Below are 23,120 nucleotides of genomic sequence, written 5' to 3' on the forward strand. Positions count from 1 at the left end.
TGATATGTTGTGTGTTTGTAGAGACTGTATGATATGTTGTGTGTTTGTAGAGACTTTATGATATGTTGTGTGTTTGTAGAGACTGTATGATGTGTTGTGTGTTTGTAGAGACTTTATGATATGTTGTGTGTTTGTAGAGACTTTATGATATGTTGTGTGTTTGTAGAGACTGTATGATGTGTTGTGTGTTTCTAGAGACTTCATGACATGTTGTGTGTTTGTAGAGACTTTATGATATGTTGTGTGTTTGTAGAGACTGTATGATATGTTGTGTGTTTGTACAGACTGTATGATATGTTGTGTGTTTGTAGAGACTGTATGATATGTTGTGTGTTTGTAGAGACTGTATGATATGTTGTGTGTTTGTACAGACTTTATGATATGTTGTGTGTTTGTACAGACTTTATGATATGTTGTGTGTTTGTAGAGACTGTATGATATGTTGTGTGGTTGTAGAGACTTTATGATATGTTGTGTGTTTGTACAGACTGTATGATATGTTGTGTGTTTGTAGAGACTGTATGATATGTTGTGTGTTTGTAGAGACTGTATGATATGTTGTGTGTTTGTAGAGACTTTATGATATGTTGTGTGTTTGTAGAGACTGTATGATATGTTGTGTGTCTGTTTTCTTCACCTCCACTCTGGTGTCAAACTTCATGACAGCTCCGGGGTTGAGGTGCACCTGGACTTCTGCCTGCCCCCCCACAGGAACCACACCCTCGGTGGGGGTCACCACCATGCCAGGCAGGGGGTACACGTCCAAAACCTGATACCCCCCCATACACACACACACACGCTATACCTCTATAAAACACACACACAAATATAAATGGAACAAAGACCCGGTGTGGAGTGTGTACCTGGAAGTAGGCATGGTTGTGTCCTGTGTTGTGTAGCGTTGCGGTCCTGACGGAGGAGAAGATGAGAGGTACTGATCCAAACACCAGATGTTTCTCAGCCAGCTGCACACTGGATGAACCAAGCTGGAGGGAGGGGAATGGGATCTCTCTCTACATTAACAATCACAGGAACCTCAACTACAGAAACACACAGACACACACACACCTTGGCCACACATCGTAGCTGTGCAGTGTTTCCCTGGTGAACACACAGGTCAAACTGTCCCTCCAGAGGAGAGCAGAAAGAGGGATGCCACATCACCTCACAGTCTAACTCCCTGTACGCCTCCACAGTACCTGGCAGAGAGAAGAGGAGGGAGGGAGGGAGGGAGGGAGGGAGGGAGGGAGGGAGGGAGGGAGGGAGGGAGGGAGGGAGGGAGGGAGGGAGGGAGGGAGAGAGAGAGAGTTGGAGGAAGAGAGAGAGATACTGGAGACAGGTACATCCCCACACAGAACATATAGAGACTAGACTGCAGTACATATAGGAGACTAGACTACAGTACATTACCATACAGAACATATAGTAGACTAGACTACAGTACATATAGAAGACTAGACTACAGTACATATAGAAGACTAGACTACAGTACATATAGAAGACTAGACTACAGTACATCACCATACATAACATATAGAAGACTAGACTACAGTACATATAGAAGACTAGACTACAGAACATATAGAAGACTAGACTACAGTACATATAGAAGACTAGACTACAGTACATCACCATACAGAACATATAGAAGACTAGGCTACAGTACATCACCATACATAAAATATAGAAGACTAGACTACAGTACATATAGAAGACTAGACTACAGTACATATAGGACACTAGACTACAGTACATCACCATACAGAACATATAGAAGACTAGACTACAGTACATATAGAAGACTAGACTACAGTACATATAGAAGACTAGACTACAGTACATATAGAAGACTAGACTACAGTACATCACCATACATAACATATAGAAGACTAGACTACAGTACATATAGAAGACTAGACTACAGAACATATAGAAGACTAGACTACTGTACATATAGAAGACTAGACTACAGTACATCACCATACATAACATATAGAAGACTAGACTATAGTACATATAGAAGACTAGACTACAGAACATATAGAAGACTAGACTACAGTACATATAGAAGACTAGACTATAGTACATATAGAAGACTAGACTACAGTACATATAGAAGACTAGACTACAGTACATCACCATACATAACATATAGAAGACTATACTACAGTACATTTAGAAGACTAGACTACAGAACATATAGAAGACTAGACTACAGTACATATAGAAGACTAGACTACAGTACATCACCATACAGAACATATAGAAGACTAGACTACAGTACATCACCATACAGAACATATAGAAGACTAGACTACAGTACATCACCATACAGAACATATAGAAGACTAGACTACAGTACATATAGAAGACTAGACTACAGTACATATAGGACACTAGACTACAGTACATATAGGACACTAGACTACAGTACATCACCATACATAACATATAGAAGACTAGACTACAGTAGACAAAGAAGACTAGACTACAGTACATCACCATACAGAACATATAGAAGACTAGACTACAGTACAAATAGAAGACTAGACTACAGTACATATAGAAGACTAGACTACAGTACATTACCATACATAACATATAGAAGACTAGACTACAGTAGACATAGAAGACTAGACTACAGTACATCACCATACAGTACATATAGAAGACTAGACGACAGTACATATAGGATACTAGACTACAGTAGACATAGAAGACTAGACTACAGTACATCACCATACAGTACATATAGAAGACTAGGCTACAGTACATATAGAAGACTAGACTACAGTACATATAGAAGACTAGACTACAGTACATATAGAAGACTAGACTAGAGTACATCACCATACATAACATATAGAAGACTAGACTACAGTACATATAGAAGACTAGACTACAGAACATATAGAAGACTAGACTACAGTACATATAGAAGACTAGACTACAGTACATATAGAAGACTAGACTACAGTACATATAGAAGACTAGACTACAGTACATCACCATACATAACATATAGAAGACTAGACTACAGTACATTTAGAAGACTAGACTACAGAACATATAGAAGAATAGACTACAGTACATATAGAAGACTAGACTACAGTACATCACCATACAGAACATTTAGAAGACTAGACTACAGTACATCACCATACAGAACATATAGAAGACTAGACTACAGTACATCACCATACATAACATATAGAAGACTAGACTACAGTACATATAGAAGACTAGACTACAGTACATATAGAAGACTAGACTACAGTACATATAGAAGACTAGACTACAGAACATATATAAGACTAGACTACAGTACATATAGAAGACTAGACTACAGTACATATAGAAGACTAGACTACAGTACATATAGAAGACTAGACTACAGTACATCACCATACATAACATATAGAAGACTAGACTACAGTACATATAGAAGACTAGAATACAGAACATATAGAAGACTAGACTACAGTACATATAGAAGACTAGACTACAGTACATATAGAAGACTAGACTACAGAACATATAGGAGACTAGAATACCGTACATATAGAAGACTAGACTACAGTACATTACCATACAGAACATATAGAAGACTAGACTACAGTACATATAGAAGACTAGACTACAGTACATATAGAAGACTAGACTACAGAACATATAGAAGACTAGACTACAGAACATATAGAAGACTAGACTACAGTACATATAGAAGACTAGACTACAGTACATCACCATACATAACATATAGAAGACTAGACTACAGTACATTTAGAAGACTAGACTACAGAACATATAGAAGACTAGACTACAGAACATATAGAAGACTAGACTACAGTACATATAGGAGACTAGACTACAGTACATCACCATACAGAACATATAGAAGACTAGACTACAGTACATATAGAAGACTAGACTACAGTACATATAGGACACTAGACTACAGTACATCACCATACATAACATATAGAAGACTAGACTACAGTAGACAAAGAAGACTAGACTACAGTACATCACCATACAGAACATATAGAAGACTAGACTACAGTACAAATAGAAAACTAGACTACAGTACATATAGAAGACTAGACTACAGTACATTACCATACAGAACATATAGAAGACTAGACTACAGTAGACATAGAAGACTAGACTACAGTACATCACCATACAGTACATATAGAAGACTAGACGACAGTACATATAGAAGACTAGACTACAGTACATATAGAAGACTAGACTACAGTACATATAGAAGACTAGACTAGAGTACATCACCATACATAACATATAGAAGACTAGACTACAGTACATATAGAAGACTAGAATACAGAACATATAGAAGACTAGACTACAGTACATATAGTTGACTAGACTACAGTACATATAGAAGACTAGACTACAGTACATCACCAAACATAACATATAGAAGACTAGACTACAGTACATTTAGAAGACTAGACTACAGAACATATAGAAGACTAGACTACAGTACATCACCATACAGAACATATAGAAGACTAGACTACAGTACATCACCATACATAACATATAGAAGACTAGACTACAGTACATATAGAAGACTAGACTACAGTACATATAGGACACTAGACTACAGTACATCACAATACATAACATATAGAAGACTAGACTACAGTACATATAGAAGACTAGACTACAGAACATATAGAAGACTAGACTACAGTACATATAGAAGAGTAGACTACAGTACATATAGAAGACTAGACTACAGTACATATAGAAGACTAGACTACAGTACATCACCATACATAACATATAGAAGACTAGACTACAGTACATATAGAAGACTAGAATACAGAACATATAGAAGACTAGACTACAGTACATATAGAAGACTAGACTACAGTACATATAGAAGACTAGACTACAGTACATATAGAAGACTAGACTACAGAACATATAGGAGACTAGAATACCGTACATATAGAAGACTAGACTACAGTACATTACCATACAGAACATATAGAAGACTAGACTACAGTACATATAGAAGACTAGACTACAGTACATATAGAAGACTAGACTACAGAACATATAGAAGACTAGACTACAGTACATCACCATACAGAACATATAGAAGACTAGACTACAGTACATATAGAAGACTAGACTACAGTACATTACCATACAGGACATATAGAAGACTAGACTACAGAACATATAGAAGACTAGACTACAGTACATATACAAGACTAGACTACAGTACATATAGAAGACTAGACTACAGTACATATAGAAGACTAGACTACAGAACATTACCATACAGGACATATAGAAGACTAGACTACAGAACATATAGAAGACTAGACTACAGTACATATAGAAGACGAGACTACAGTACATTACCATACAGAACATATAGAAGACTAGACTACAGAACATATAGAAGACTAGACTACAGTACATTACCATACAGAACATATAGAAGACTAGACTACAGAACATATAGAAGACTAGACTACAGTACATATAGAAGACTAGACTACAGTACATATAGAAGACTAGACTACAGTACATATAGGAGACTAGACTACAGTACATTACCATACATAACATATAGAAGACTAGACTACAGAACATTACCATACAGGACATATAGAAGACTAGACTACAGAACATATAGAAGACTAGACTACAGTACATATAGAAGACTAGACTACAGTACATTACCATACAGAACATATAGAAGACTAGACAACAGAACATATAGAAGACTAGACTACAGTACATTACCATACAGAACATATAGAAGACTAGACTACAGAACATATAGAAGACTAGACTACAGTACATATAGGAGACTAGACTACAGTACATTACCATACAGAACATATAGAAGACTAGACTACAGTACATATAGAAGACTAGACTACAGTACATATAGAAGACTAGACTACAGTACATATAGGAGACTAGACTACAGTACATATAGGAGACTAGACTACAGTACATATAGAAGACTAGACTACAGAACATATAGAAGACTAGACTACAGTACATATAGGAGACTAGACTACAGTACATATAGAAGACTAGACTACAGTACATATAGGAGACTAGACTACAGTACATCACCATACAGAACATATAGAAGACTAGACTACAGTACATCACCATACAGAACATATAGAAGACTAGACTACAGTACATATAGAAGACTAGACTACAGTACATCACCATATAGAACATATAGAAGACTAGACTACAGTACATATAGAAGACTAGACTACAGTACATTACCATACAGAACATATAGAAGACTAGACTACAGAACATATAGAAGACTAGACTACAGTACATTACCATACAGAACATATAGAAGACTAGACTACAGAACATATAGAAGACTAGACTACAGTACATATAGGAGACTAGACTACAGTACATCACCATACAGAACATATAGAAGACTAGACTACAGTACATCACCATACAGAACATATAGAAGACTAGACTACAGTACATCACCATACAGAACATATAGAAGACTAGACTACAGTACATCACCATACATAACATATAGAAGACTAGACTACAGTACATATAGAAGACTAGACTACAGAACATATAGAAGACTAGACTACAGTACATATAGGACACTAGACTACAGTACATCACCATACATAACATATAGAAGACTAGACTACAGTACATATAGAAGACTAGACTACAGTACATGTAGGACACTAGACTACAGTACATCACCATACATAACATATAGAAGACTAGACTACACTACATGTAGAAGACTAGACTACAGTACATATAGAAGACTAGACTACAGTACATATAGAAGACTAGACTACAGTACATCACCATACATAACATATAGAAGACTAGACTACAGTACATATAGAAGACTAGACTACAGAACATATAGAAGACTAGACTACTGTACATATAGAAGACTAGACTACAGTACATCACCATACAAAACATATAGAAGACTAGACTACAGTACATATAGAAGACTAGACTACAGAACATATAGAAGACTAGACTAGAGTACATCACCATACATAACATATAGAAGACTAGACTACAGTACATATAGAAGACTAGACTACTGAACATATAGAAGACTAGACTACAGTACATATAGAAGACTAGAATACAGAACATATAGAAGACTAGACTACAGTACATATAGAAGACTGGACTACAGTACATATAGAAGACTAGACTACAGAACATATAGGAGACTAGAATACCGTACATATAGAAGACTAGACTACAGTACATTACCATACAGAACATATAGAAGACTAGACTACAGTACATATAGAAGACTAGACTACAGTACATATAGAAGACTAGACTACAGTACATCACCATACAGTACATATAGAAGACTAGACTACAGAACATATAGAAGACTAGACTACAGTACATATAGAAGACTAGACTACAGAACATATAGAAGACTAGACTACAGTAGTGTGTAGTTTTGATAAGGCCCAGAGCAGCAGCCTACCTGTGGCTGGGCGTATGGAGAAGGCCATGCCCGTCTCTGTGATGATGGGTCTCCAGGTGAAGTCAGCCTGGTGGTTCCTGGGGTTGACCAGGGTCACAGTACCCCTGTAGCCCGACTGGGCCAGGTAGCTGGGGGAAGGGGACAGAACCACCTGGCTCTGGGACAGCTGGAGGACCACAGGGACCAGCTGGGACTGAACCAGGACATGGCTCCGGTGATGACTGTTCACCGTGTAGGAGATTGACCTGGGAGAGGGAGATGGAATCTACCAGTCAATTGTCAGCCAGTCAGTCAGTTAATCAATCAATAAGAATTGGGCTCGAATTGGTTTGTCAATTATCAATTTAGGAAACCTCTATATATAAAGAGAGCGAGAGCGAGAGCGAGAGACAGACAGACAGAGAGAGAGAGAGAGAGAGAGAGAGAGAGAGAGAGAGAGAGAGAGAGAGAGAGAGAGAGAGAGAGCGAGAGAGAGCGAGAGACAGAGACAGACAACCAGCCACACACACAGTGACTAACTTGTGGAACTTTCCCAGCTTGGTGCTCTCTAAGACGAGGGGCAGGGTGGCCCTGGAAAGGGGGGGCAGGACGTGGGACAGGGGGCTGGAGCGCTGCAGCTCAGGACAGCAGTCTAACTCCAGCTGCACCCACACATACACCTGCAGGTTGTTCACCAGGTCCAGGTTCCTCACACACACTGAGGCCACACACACCTCACCAAAATCTATTGAGGACGGGCCTGGAGGGGGAGGAGGGGAAACCAAACTCTGATTCACATCTTTAAAATGCTAATTCTGTGAATATTCTCTTCATCAGCCATGGTAGGGACAAGAGGGCCTAAGATTCCTAATGCAAACAATGACTGCATGCGTTTCTCACCTATGACAACTTGGTGGAGCTGCTGAACTGTCAGGGTGCGGCTGCAGTCTGCCACCTCCTGGTTGGTGGAGGGTAGTGCATTGATGCCCTCTGTCACCTGGACAACAGAGGGTCAAAGTGTCAGAGGAATTCCATACAGTCAGTCAGGAAACACCAGATATAGAATGATAGAGACAGAGGAATTCCATACAGTCAGGCAGGAAACACCAGATATAGAATGATAGAGACAGAGGAATTCCATACAGTCAGTCAGGAAACACCAGATATAGAATGATAGAGACAGAGGAATTCCATACAGTCAGGCAGGAAACACCAGATATAGAATGATAGAGACAGAGGAATTCCATACAGTCAGGCAGGAAACATCAGATATAGAATGATAGAGACAGAGGAATTCCATACAGTCAGGCAGGAATCACCAGATATAGAATGATAAAGTGGGGGGATTGCATCGGCTAAAACAGGTAACTGTAGACTTTAGAGGACCCATGCAAAAGGGTTTACCAGAGACTTTAAACACTCTGCTTTACCTGCCATACCTGTCTGAATCTGGACCTGGTCTCCATGGCAGCCAGCATACAGGTGGTCAATAGCTGGCTATGTCCCTGGTCGACGCTCCGCCCCTCCTGGCTGTGATTGGACTCCAGGTCCCTCAGAGAGAGCTGGGGGGTGAGGAGTCCAGCGGCAGGCCGGAGCCCAATGTCTATGTCATCCTCCACCTCACCATGCAGCCTGAGCATACATGGAAAACATTGTCAGATACCGCCTTGTTGTCAGCCTACAGCACATATTGAGGGGATTTGATTAAACTGGCCAGGTTGCACTGGGGTATGGCCCGTCACGTGACTGGGCGAAGCTGGTGATGGAGGCGCGCTCTGCTCAAATGGAACAGTAATCTGCACCGCCCGGTCACATTATCAACAAGTCAGCATGAGGCATCGTTCAGAAACATCCCTTCTTCATCAAATACAGTATATGTTTCAACTTTCAAACTAGTTTTCATTGGGAAGGCAGACAAAGCCTTTTTATCAAAAGAGAGGTGTAGAGTGCCAGATGAATCAGATCCCCTCATAGGAAGACTTTTTAGAAGGGGAGTGGCTAGGACCTAGCTTTGGAAAGGGGGGAGGGATGGATTTGTCAGTTTCAGTTTACAGTTTCGTTCTTGCTTAAAATGTTGAACCCACTAAGCATTTACCGTCAGGCGACGGTACGGCTGTCTTTTTCAGATATTTTTTGTGGTCTGGACCGGCCTTGATTTCAACATCCCACTGATTTAGATTTTTGATCCGGTCTGGACAAAATTTGAACCATTCATAGACATTTATATTTGGTTCAGATTTGGTCCAGTCCAGCCTTGATTTGACCCCAAAAAACAAGTCTATGACTGATTCAGATATGATCCGGTCCAGACTAGACCAAATATGAACCAATCATAGATATTGGACATCACAGTATTATATTTATTTTAACCTTTATTTAACTAGGCAAGTCAGTTAAGAACAAATTCTTTTTTACAATGACGGTCTACCCCGGCCAAACCCAAACGCAAACGACTCTGGGCCAACTGTACGCCACCCTATGGGACTCCCAATCACGGCCGGTTGTGATACAGCCTGAAATTGAACCAGGGTCTGTAGTGACACCTCTAACTCTGAGATGCAGTGCCTTTAGACCGCTGCACCACTCGGGAGCACAGTACAGTACAGTAGAGTACAGTAAAGTAGAGCACAGTACAGTACAGTAGAGCACAGTACAGTACAGTAGAGTACAGTACAGTACAGTAGAGCACAGTACAGTACAGTACATGTACTCTATTCTACTGAACTAAACTGTACTCTATAGTACTTTACTGAATAAAACTCAACAGTCCTGTACCAAATCAAATCAAATCAAATGTATTTATATAGCCCTTCGTACATCAGCTGATATCTCAAAGTGCTGTACAGAAACCCAGCCTAAAACCCCAAACAGCAAGCAATGCAGGTGTAGAAGCACGGTGGCTAGGAAAAACTCCCTTGAAAGGCCAAAACCTAGGAAGAAACCTAGACAGGAACCAGGCTATGTGCCATACTCTACTGTACTCTACTGTACTGTAATGTGATTTTCAAACGTGTGAAACAGCCTAGACGTCTATGATTCGTTCAGATTTGGATCTGGTCCGAACTGACCAAATTTGTTTAGGGGGCGGATCTCATTCGAATAATACCAAGCATGCTTTGCAAGTGTTTGTTTTCAACATTTACATTTTGGTCATTCAGCCGACGCTCTTATCCAGAGCGACTGGCAGTCAGTGCATTCAATTAAGGTAGATAAAGAACAACATATCACAGTCATAGCAGGAAAAAAAAACATTGTGTAACCGTTACTGAGAATGTTATTGTAGTTGAAGTGGTCTGTTGGTTCAGTTTAGACCCCATCATAGCACTGAGACTGCACTTGTGAAGGTGGTAAATGACCTTTTAATGGCGTCAGACCGAGGCTATGCATCTGTCCTCGTGCTACTAGACCTTAGTGCTGCCGTTGACACCATCGATCACCACATTCTTTTGGAGAGACTGGAAACCCAAATTGGTCTACACGGACAAGTTCTGGCCTGGTTTAGATCTTACCTGTCGGAAAGATATCAGTTTGTCTCTGTGAATGGTCTGTCCTCTGACAAATCAACTGTACATTTCGGTGTTCCTCAAGGTTCCGTTTTAGGACCACTATTGTTTTCACTATATATTTTACCTCTTGGGGATGTTATTCGAAAACATAATGTTAACTTTCCCTGCTATGCGGATGACACACAGCTGTACATTTCAATGAAACATGGTGAAGCCCCAAAATTGCCCTCGCTAGAAGCCTGTGTTTCAGACATAAGGAAGTGGATGGCTGAAAACTTTCTACTTTTAAACTCGGACAAAACAGAGATGCTTGTTCTAGGTCCCAAGAAACAAAGAGATCTTCTGTTAAATCTGACAATTCATCTTGATGGTTGTAAAGTCGTCTCAAATAAAACTGTGAAGGACCTCGGCGTTACTCTTGACCCTGATCTCTCTTTTGACGAACATATCAAGACTGTTTCAAGGACAGCTTTTTTCCATCTACGTAACATTGCAAAAATCAGAAATTTTCTGTCCAAAAATGATGCAGAAAAATTAATCCATGCATTTGTTACTTCTAGGTTAGACTACTGCAATGCTCTACTTTCCGGCTACCCGGATAAAGCACTAAATAAACTTCAGTTAGTGCTAAATACGGCTGCTAGAATCCTGACTAGAACCAAGAAATTTGATCATATTACTCCAGTGCTAGCTTCCCTACACTGGCTTCCTGTTAAGGCAAGGGCTGATTTCAAGGTTTTACTGTTAACCTATAAAGCGTTACATGGGCTTGCTCCTACCTATCTTTCCGAGTTGGTCCTGCCGTATATACCAATACGTACGCTACGGTCACAAGACGCAGGCCTCCTAATTGTCCCTAAAATTTCTAAGCAAACAGCGGGAGGCAGGGCTTTCTCCTATAGATCTCCATTTTTATGGAACAGTCTGCCTACCCATGTGAGAGACGCAGACTCGGTCTCAACCTTTAAGTCTCTACTGAAGACTTATCTCTTCAGTAGGTCATATGATTGAGTGTAGTCTGGCCCAGGAGTGTGAAGGTGAACGGAAAGGCTCTGGAGCAACGAACCGCCCTTGCTGTCTCTGCCGGGCCGGTTCCCCTCTCTCCACTGGGATTCTCTGCCTCTAACCCTGTTACTGGGGCTGAGTCACTGGCTTGCTGGTGCTCTTTCATGCCGTCCCTAGGAGGGGTGCGTCACTTGAGTGGGTTGAGTTACTGACGTGATCTTCCTGTCTGGGTTGGCGCCGCCCCTTGGTTGTGCTGTGGTGGAGAACTTTGTGGGCTATACTCGGCCTTGTCTCAGGATTGTAAGTTGGTGGTTGAGGATATCCCTCTAGTGGTGTGGGGGCTGTGCTTTGGCAGAGTGGGTGGGGTTATATCCTTCCTGTTTGGCCCTGTCCGGGGGTTTCTTCGGATGGGGCCACAGTGTCTCCTGACCGCTCCTGTCTCAGCCTCCAGTATTTATGCTGCAGTAGTTTATGTGTCGGGGGGCTAGGGTCAGTTGGTTATACCTGGAGTACTTCTCCTGTCTTATCCAGTGTCCTGTGTGAATTTCAGTATGCTCTCTCTAATTCTCTCGTTCTCTCTTTCTCTCGGAGGACCTGAGCCCTAGGACCATACGTCGGGACTACCGGCCGTGGTGACTCCTTGCTGCCCCCAGTCCGCCTGGCCTTGCTGCTATTCCAGTTTCAACTCTTCTGCCTGCGGTTATGGAACCCCTACCTGTCCCAGACCTGCTGTTTTCAACTCTTAATGATCGGCTATGAAAAGCCAACTGAGATTTATTCCTGATTATTATTTGACCATGCTTGTCATTTATGAACATTTTGAAAATATTGGCTCTCTCTAATTTTCTCCTTCTCTCTTTCTTTCTCTCGGAGGACCTGGGCCCTAGGACCATGCGTCGGGACTGCCGCCCGTGGTGACTCCTTGCTGTCCCCAGTCCGCCTGGCCTTGCTGCTATTCCAGTTTCAGCTGTTCTGCCTGCGGTTATGGAACCGCCACCTGTCCCAGACCTGTTGTTTTTCAACTCTTAATGATCAGCTATGAAAAGCCAACTGAAAATTATTCATGATTATTATTTGACCATGCTTGTCACTTATGAACATTTTTGAACATCTTGGCATAGTTCTGTTATAATCTCCACCCGGCACAGCCAGAAGAGGACTGGCCACCCCTCATAGCCTGGTTCCTCTCTAGGTTTCTTCCTAGGTTTTGGCCTTTCTAGGGAGTTTTTCCTAGCCACCGTGCTTCTACACCTGCATTACTAGCTGTTTGGGGTTTTAGGCTGGGTTTCTGTACAGCACTTCGAGATATTAGCTGATGTACGAAGGGCTATATAAAATAAAATTGATTGATTGATTCTGTATGTAGGATTATATTGGACATCATTGCTGCCAGTTTTAAAGCTTTTGAAAAATCTAACATAAGGGAATGTGACTGATGAGGGCAATAATAAATCACAATCTTCAGTTGGCTTCTCATTCCTATGTTATTGTGATATACAGTCATGCTTAACTCATTGATAATGTACAGTACGTGCAGAAATTTCTACATAGAATCAATGACTGAAAAATACATGCACGTATTTTCAAAGTCTGTAAATTAAGAATTTTTAACATCCAGAAAATACGCATTTTCAATGTCCGAAAATAAGACCTTTCTTCGACGTCCGAGGTGAAATGCTTTGAAAGGCTGATCATGGCTCACATCAACACCATTATCTCAGAAACCCTAGACCCACTCCAATTTGCATACCGCACCAACAGATCAACAGATGATGCAATCTCTATTGCACTCCACACTGCCCTTTCACACCTGGACAAAAGAAACACCTTTTGCTAGTCAATGCTATTCATTGACTACAGCTCAGCGTTCAACACCATAGTGCCCTCAAAGCTCATCACTAAGCTAAGGATCCTGGTACTAAACACCTCCCTCTGCAACTGGATCCTGGACTTCCTGACAGGCCGCCTCCAGGTGGTGAGGGTAGGTAATAACACATTCGCCATGCTGATCATCAACATGGGGGCCCCTCAGGGGTGCGTGCTCAGTCCCCTCCTGTACTCCCTGTTCACTCATGACTGCACGGCCAGGCACAACTCCAACACCATCATTAAGTTTGCTGATTTACACAACAGTGGTAGGCCTGATCACCGACAGCGATGAGACAGCCTATACGGAGGAGGTTAGAGACCTGACCGTGTGGTGCAAGGACAACAACCTCTCCCTCAACGTGATCAAGACAAACTGTAGTGGAGCAGGTTGAGAGCTTCAAGTTCCTTGGCGTCCACATCACCAACAAACTAACATGGTCCAAGCACACCAAGACAGTCGTGAAGAGGGCACGACAAAACCTATTCCCCCCTCAGGAGATTTGGCATGGGTCCTCAGATCCTCAAAAGGTTTTACAGCTGCACCATTGAGAGCATCCTGACGGGTTGCATCACCCCCCTCCCTCTTCTACACTGCTGCTACTCTCTGTTATTATCTATGCATAGTCACTTTAATAACTCTACCTACATGTACATATTACCTCGACACCGGTGCCCCCGCACATTGACTCTGTACCGGTACCCCCTGTATATAGCCTCCACATTGATTCTGTACCGGTACCCTCTGTATATAACCCCGCTATTGTTATTTACTTATGCTCTTTAATTATTTGTTATTCTTATCTCTTTTTGGGGGGGGGGTATTTTCTTAAAACTGCATTGTTGGTTAAGGGCTTGTGAGCATTTCACTGTAAGGTCTACACCTGTTGTATTCGGCGCATGTGACAAATACAATTTGATTTGAAGACGCATTTTCAGCAGCTGAAATGTGTGTAATGTCAAGTCTTTTCAGTGTCCTTTTGCTTACTGGGTAGCGCTTTGGTTGTGGGTGCCAAGATTACAACATACAGACATACTAACATGGTCACACATCCCACTCTGTCTACCTCGCAGTGGTTTTCTGCAAGCGTGTCTTTCGCAGGCTCCTGATGAAGGCTAGGTAGTGATCTCTGTGTCTCTGTCTCTGCTGCTCCTCCTCCTCCGTGAAGGAAAAGTCAGGGTCCACGTAGCGGTAACGCTCCACCCCCGTGAAGATGGTCCTGGGTGGAGGGAGAGAGGATATAAGCAGTTCATAGGCAGAACATAGGGGCTACATAGGACTTTAAAGAACAAAGGGGCTACATAGGACTTTACAGAACAAAGGGGCTACATAGGACTTTACAGAACATAGGGGCTACATAGTACTTTACAGAACATAGGGGCTACATAGTACTTTACAGAACATAGGGGCTACATAGTACTTTAGAGAACATAGGGGCTACATAGGACTTTACAGGAACATAGGGGCTACATAGGACTTTACAGAACATAGGGGCTACATAGGACTTTACAGAACATAGGGGCTACATAGGACTTTACAGGAACATAGGGGCTACATAGGACTTTACAGAACATAGGGGTTACATAGTACTTTACAGGAACATAGGGGCTACATAGGACTTTACAGAACATAGGGGCTACATAGGACTTTACAGGAACATAGGGGCTACATAGGACTTTACAGGAACATAGGGGCTACATAGGACTTTACAGAACATAGGGGCTACATAGGACTTTACAGGAACATAGGGGCTACATAGGACTTTACAGGAACATAGGGGCTACATAGGACTTTACAGGAACATAGGGGCTACATAGGACTTTACAGAACATAGGGGCTACATAGTACTTTAGAGAACATAGGGGCTACATAGGACTTTACAGGAACATAGGGGCTACATAGGACTTTACAGGAACATAGGGGCTACATAGGACTTTACAGGAACATAGGGGCTACATAGGACTTTACAGGAACATAGGGGCTACATAGGACTTTACAGAACATAGGGGCTACATAGTACTTTAGAGAACATAGGGGCTACATAAGACTTTACAGGAACACCGATGCAAATTGTAAACAGACTGCGCTGACTGCCCAGACATCTGGTCACTTTAATAATGCCACATTAATAATGTTTACATATCTTGCATTACTCATCTCATGTGTATATACTGTATCTTATACCATCTATTGCATCTTGCCTATGACACTCGGTCATTGCTCATCCATATATTTATATGTACATATTCTTATTCCATCCCTTTACTTAGATTTGTGTGTATTAGGTAGTTGTTGTGGAATTGTTAGATTACTTGACAGATATTACTGCACTGTCGGAATTAGAAGCACAAGCATTTCGCTACACTCGCATTAACATCTGCTAACCATGTGTATGTGACCAATAGAATTTGATTTGATCTGATTTGGAGGTCCAGTAGTTCCCTGCAAACCTGACTGCACTGATACTATTCCCATCATTACTATTAGTAGTACTGATACAATTTCCATCATTACTATTAGTAGTACTGATACTATTCCCATCATTACTATTAGTAGTACTGATACTATTTCCATCATTACTATTAGTAGTACTGATACTATTTCCATCATTACTATTACTAGTACTGATACTATTTCCATCATTACTATTAGTAGTACTGATACTATTTCCATCATTACTATTAGCAGTACTGATACTATTTCCATCATTACTATTAGTAGTACTGATACTAGTTCCATCATTACTATTAGTAGTACTGATACTATTTCCATCATTACTATTAGTAGTACTGATACTATTTCCATCATTACTATTAGTAGTACTGATACTATTGCCATCATTACTATTAGTAGTACTGAAACTATTCCCATCATTACTATTAGTAGTACTGAAACTATTCCCATCATTACTATTAGTAGTACTGATACGATTTCCATCATTACTATTAGTAGTACTGATACTATTTCCATCATTACTATTAGTAGTACTGATACTATTCCCATCATTGCTATTAGTAGTACTGATACTATTTCCATCATTACTATTAGTAGTACTGATACTATTTCAATCATTACTATTAGTAGTACTGATACGTCTCTGGAATAGGTCACAGGGTGCCATGGCAGATACTCTATAACTGCCAGTATAACTCAGATGACCTGTAGGTGGTGTCTGGAGAGGCAGGGCGGATGCTGCAGGCCCTGTCGTTGGGGAAGGCCAGTAGCTCCCGCTGGCTACCGTCTAGACTCTCGTTCCTACGGTGGCTCTGCCTCTGACCGTGGCTGTGGAGCCGGGTCTTGGCCGTGCTGAGGACAGCTGCCCGCACCAATCCCACACACATGCCCAGCTCACTGGAGGGCACCCGGGCATACTGGCCTGTCTCATTGGTCACACCCGGGGTGATTCCTGATACATCACAGACAAAACAATGAATGGGTGGGTCCAAGAACAGGTTGAAGATAGAATGCCAGACAATACTTGGAAGAACTATACAGTATGGGAAGGAGATCAGCGGACAGGGCAGTGTGAACTATACAGTATGAGAAGGAGATCAGTGGACAGGGCAGTGTGAACTATACAGTATGGGAAGGAGATCAGTGGACAGGGCAGTGAGGTGTTCAGTGTGAACTATACAGTATGGGAAGGAGATCAGTGGACAGGGCCGTGTGAACTATACAGTATGAGAAGGAGATCAGTGGACAGGGCAGTGTGAACTATACAGTATGGGAAGGAGATCAGTGGACAGGGCCGTGTGAACTATACAGTATGGGAAGGAGATCAGTGGACAGGGCAGTGTGAACTATACAGTATAAGAAGGATATCAGCGGACAGGGCAGTGAGGTGTTCAGTGTGAACTATACAGTATGGGAAGGAGATCAGTGGACAGGGCCGTGTGAACTATACAGTATGGGAAGGAGATCAGTGGACAGGGCAGTGTGAACTATACAGTATGGGAAGGAGATCAGTGGACAGGGCCGTGTGAACTATACAGTATGGGAAGGAGATCAGTGGACAGGGCCGTGTGAACTATACAGTATGGGAAGGAGATCAGTGGACAGGGCAGTGTGAACTATACAGTATGAGAAGGAGATCAGTGGACAGGGCAGTGAGGTGTTCAGTGTGAACTATACAGTATGGGAAGGAGATCAGTGGACAGGGCCGTGTGAACTATACAGTATGGGAAGGAGATCAGTGGACAGGGCAGTGTGAACTATACAGTATGGGAAGGAGATCAGTGGACAGGGCAGTGTGAACTATACAGTATGGGAAGGAGATCAGTGGACAGGGCAGTGTGAACTATACAGTATGGGAAGGAGATCAGTGGACAGGGCAGTGTGAACTATACAGTATGGGAAGGAGATCAGTGGACAGGGCAGTGTGAACTATACAGTATGGGAAGGAGATCAGTGGACAGGGCAGTGTGAACTATACAGTATGGGAAGGAGATCAGTGGACAGGGCAGTGTGAACTATACAGTATGGGAAGGAGATCAGTGGACAGGGCCGTGTGAACTATACAGTATGAGAAGGAGATCAGCGGACAGGGCAGTGTGAACTATACAGTATGGGAAGGAGATCAGTGGACAGGGCCGTGTGAACTATACAGTATGGGAAGGAGATCAGTGGACAGGGCAGTGTGAACTATACAGTATGGGAAGGAGATCAGTGGACAGGGCCGTGTGAACTATACAGTATGGGAAGGAGATCAGTGGACAGGGCCGTGTGAACTATACAGTATGGGAAGGAGATCAGTGGACAGGGCCGTGTGAACTATACAGTATGAGAAGGAGATCAGTGGACAGGGCAGTGAGGTGTTCAGTGTGAACTATACAGTATGAGAAGGAGATCAGTGGACAGGGCAGTGAGGTGTTCAGTGTGAACTATACAGTATGGGAAGGAGATCAGTGGACAGGGCCGTGTGAACTATACAGTATGGGAAGGAGATCAGTGGACAGGGCAGTGTGAACTATACAGTATGGGAAGGAGATCAGTGGACAGGGCAGTGTGAACTATACAGTATGGGAAGGAGATCAGTGGACAGGGCAGTGTGAACTATACAGTATGGGAAGGAGATCAGTGGACAGGGCAGTGTGAACTATACAGTATGGGAAGGAGATCAGTGGACAGGGCAGTGTGAACTATACAGTATGAGAAGGAGATCAGTGGACAGGGCAGTGTGAACTATACAGTATGGGAAGGAGATCAGTGGACAGGGCAGTGTGAACTATACAGTATGGGAAGGAGATCAGTGGACAGGGCCGTGTGAACTATACAGTATGAGAAGGAGATCAGCGGACAGGGCAGTGTGAACTATACAGTATGGGAAGGAGATCAGTGGACAGGGCAGTGTGAACTATACAGTATGGGAAGGAGATCAGTGGACAGGGCAGTGTGAACTATACAGTATAAGAAGGATATCAGCGGACAGGGCAGTGAGGTGTTCAGTGTGAACTATACAGTATGGGAAGGAGATCAGTGGACAGGGCAGTGTGAACTATACAGTATGAGAAGGAGATCAGTGGACAGGGCAGTGAGAACTATACAGTATGGGAAGGAGATCAGTGGACAGGGCAGTGAGAACTATACAGTATGGGAAGGAGATCAGCGGACAGGGCAGTGAGGTGTTCAGTGTGAACTATACAGTATGGGAAGGAGATCAGTGGACAGGGCAGTGAGGTGTTCAGTGTGAACTATACAGTATGGGAAGGAGATCAGTGGACAGGGCAGTGAGGTGTTCAGTGAGAACTATACAGTATGGGAAGGAGATCAGCGGACAGGGCAGTGAGGTGTTCAGTGTGAACTATACAGTATGGGAAGGAGATCAGTGGACAGGGCAGTGAGGTGTTCAGTGAGAACTATACAGTATGGGAAGGAGATCAGCGGACAGGGCAGTGAGAACTATACAGTATGGGAAGGAGATCAGCGGACAGGGCAGTGAGAACTATACAGTATGGGAAGGAGATCAGTGGACAGGGCCGTGTGAACTATACAGTATGAGAAGGAGATCAGTGGACAGGGCAGTGTGAGCTATACAGTATGAGAAGGAGATCAGTGGACAGGGCAGTGTGAACTATACAGTATGGGAAGGAGATCAGTGGACAGGGCAGTGTGAACTATACAGTATGGGAAGGAGATCAGCGGACAGGGCAGTGAGAACTATACAGTATGGGAAGGAGATCAGTGGACAGGGCCGTGTGAACTATACAGTATGAGAAGGAGATCAGTGGACAGGGCAGTGTGAGCTATACAGTATGAGAAGGAGATCAGTGGACAGGGCAGTGTGAACTATACAGTATGGGAAGGAGATCAGTGGACAGGGCCGTGTGAACTATACAGTATAAGAAGGATATCAGCGGACAGGGCAGTGTGAACTATACAGTATGAGAAGGAGATCAGTGGACAGGGCAGTGTGAGCTATACAGTATGGGAAGGAGATCAGTGGACAGGGCAGTGTGAACTATACAGTATAAGAAGGATATCAGCGGACAGGGCAGTGTGGTGTTCAGTGTGAACTATACAGTATGGGAAGGAGATCAGTGGACAGGGCCGTGTGAACTATACAGTATAAGAAGGATATCAGCGGACAGGGCAGTGTGGTGTTCAGTGTGAACTATACAGTATGAGAAGGAGATCAGTGGACAGGGCAGTGAGGTGTTCAGTGTGAACTATACAGTATGGGAAGGAGATCAGTGGACAGGGCCGTGTGAACTATACAGTATGGGAAGGAGATCAGTGGACAGGGCAGTGTGAACTATACAGTATGGGAAGGAGATCAGTGGACAGGGCAGTGTGAACTATACAGTATAAGAAGGATATCAGCGGACAGGGCAGTGAGGTGTTCAGTGTGAACTATACAGTATGGGAAGGAGATCAGTGGACAGGGCAGTGTGAACTATACAGTATGAGAAGGAGATCAGTGGACAGGGCAGTGAGAACTATACAGTATGGGAAGGAGATCAGTGGACAGGGCAGTGAGAACTATACAGTATGGGAAGGAGATCAGCGGACAGGGCAGTGAGAACTATACAGTATGGGAAGGAGATCAGTGGACAGGGCAGTGAGGTGTTCAGTGTGAACTATACAGTATGGGAAGGAGATCAGCGGACAGGGCAGTGAGGTGTTCAGTGTGAACTATACAGTATGGGAAGGAGATCAGTGGACAGGGCAGTGTGAACTATACAGTATGGGAAGGAGATCAGCGGACAGGGCAGTGAGGTGTTCAGTGTGAACTATACAGTATGGGAAGGAGATCAGTGGACAGGGCAGTGAGGTGTTCAGTGTGAACTATACAGTATGGGAAGGAGATCAGTGGACAGGGCAGTGAGGTGTTCAGTGTGAACTATACAGTATGGGAAGGAGATCAGCGGACAGGGCAGTGAGGTGTTCAGTGTGAACTATACAGTATGGGAAGGAGATCAGTGGACAGGGCAGTGAGGTGTTCAGTGTGAACTATACAGTATGGGAAGGAGATCAGCGGACAGGGCAGTGAGAACTATACAGTATGGGAAGGAGATCAGTGGACAGGGCAGTGTGAACTATACAGTATGGGAAGGAGATCAGCGGACAGGGCAGTGTGAACTATACAGTATGGGAAGGAGATCAGTGGACAGGGCAGTGTGAACTATACAGTATGGGAAGGAGATCAGCGGACAGGGCAGTGAGGTGTTCAGTGTGAACTATACAGTATGGGAAGGATATCAGCGGACAGGGCAGTGTGAACTATACAGTATGGGAAGGAGATCAGCGGACAGGGCAGTGTGAACTATACAGTATGGGAAGGATATCAGCGGACAGGGCAGTGAGGTGTTCAGTGTGAACTATACAGTATGGGAAGGAGATCAGTGGACAGGGCAGTGTGAACTATACAGTATGGGAAGGAGATCAGTGGACAGGGCCGTGTGAACTATACAGTATGAGAAGGAGATCAGTGGACAGGGCAGTGAGGTGTTCAGTGTGAACTATACAGTATGGGAAGGAGATCAGTGGACAGGGCCGTGTGAACTATACAGTATGGGAAGGAGATCAGTGGACAGGGCAGTGTGAACTATACAGTATGGGAAGGAGATCAGTGGACAGGGCAGTGTGAACTATACAGTATGGGAAGGAGATCAGTGGACAGGGCAGTGTGAACTATACAGTATGGGAAGGAGATCAGTGGACAGGGCAGTGTGAACTATACAGTATGGGAAGGAGATCAGTGGACAGGGCAGTGTGAACTATACAGTATGGGAAGGAGATCAGTGGACAGGGCAGTGTGAACTATACAGTATGGGAAGGAGATCAGTGGACAGGGCCGTGTGAACTATACAGTATGGGAAGGAGATCAGTGGACAGGGCAGTGAGGTGTTCAGTGTGAACTATACAGTATGGGAAGGAGATCAGTGGACAGGGCAGTGTGAACTATACAGTATGGGAAGGAGATCAGTGGACAGGGCCGTGTGAACTATACAGTATGAGAAGGAGATCAGCGGACAGGGCAGTGTGAACTATACAGTATGGGAAGGAGATCAGTGGACAGGGCAGTGTGAACTATACAGTATGGGAAGGAGATCAGTGGACAGGGCAGTGTGAACTATACAGTATGGGAAGGAGATCAGTGGACAGGGCCGTGTGAACTATACAGTATGGGAAGGAGATCAGTGGACAGGGCCGTGTGAACTATACAGTATGGGAAGGAGATCAGTGGACAGGGCCGTGTGAACTATACAGTATGAGAAGGAGATCAGTGGACAGGGCAGTGAGGTGTTCAGTGTGAACTATACAGTATGAGAAGGAGATCAGTGGACAGGGCAGTGAGGTGTTCAGTGTGAACTATACAGTATGGGAAGGAGATCAGTGGACAGGGCAGTGTGAACTATACAGTATGGGAAGGAGATCAGTGGACAGGGCAGTGTGAACTATACAGTATGGGAAGGAGATCAGTGGACAGGGCAGTGTGAACTATACAGTATGAGAAGGAGATCAGTGGACAGGGCAGTGTGAACTATACAGTATGGGAAGGAGATCAGTGGACAGGGCAGTGTGAACTATACAGTATGGGAAGGAGATCAGTGGACAGGGCAGTGTGAACTATACAGTATGGGAAGGAGATCAGTGGACAGGGCAGTGTGAACTATACAGTATGGGAAGGAGATCAGTGGACAGGGCAGTGTGAACTATACAGTATGGGAAGGAGATCAGTGGACAGGGCAGTGTGAACTATACAGTATAAGAAGGATATCAGCGGACAGGG

At 43.2% G+C, this 23,120-nt stretch overlaps 1 protein-coding gene across 1 annotated transcript in view; it reads right to left on the reverse strand.

Moving 5' to 3' along the window:
* Positions 1 to 23,120, reverse strand: part of LOC129842427 (cilia- and flagella-associated protein 47-like) — a 104,527-nt gene that overhangs the window by 75,684 nt on the left and 5,723 nt on the right. The window contains exons 10-18 of the mRNA XM_055910989.1: positions 17,048 to 17,294; positions 14,955 to 15,107; positions 8,941 to 9,142; positions 8,411 to 8,507; positions 8,051 to 8,270; positions 7,532 to 7,776; positions 1,069 to 1,199; positions 864 to 986; positions 638 to 769 (exon numbers count right to left, since the gene is read on the reverse strand). Coding sequence (XP_055766964.1) covers positions 638 to 769; positions 864 to 986; positions 1,069 to 1,199; positions 7,532 to 7,776; positions 8,051 to 8,270; positions 8,411 to 8,507; positions 8,941 to 9,142; positions 14,955 to 15,107; positions 17,048 to 17,294 — 1,550 coding nt within the window. The remainder of the gene's footprint in view (positions 1 to 637; positions 770 to 863; positions 987 to 1,068; positions 1,200 to 7,531; positions 7,777 to 8,050; positions 8,271 to 8,410; positions 8,508 to 8,940; positions 9,143 to 14,954; positions 15,108 to 17,047; positions 17,295 to 23,120) is intronic.

The sequence above is a fragment of the Salvelinus fontinalis genome, unplaced genomic scaffold, assembly GCF_029448725.1.
Source record: "Salvelinus fontinalis isolate EN_2023a unplaced genomic scaffold, ASM2944872v1 scaffold_0040, whole genome shotgun sequence".
Classification (NCBI taxonomy): domain Eukaryota; kingdom Metazoa; phylum Chordata; class Actinopteri; order Salmoniformes; family Salmonidae; genus Salvelinus; species Salvelinus fontinalis.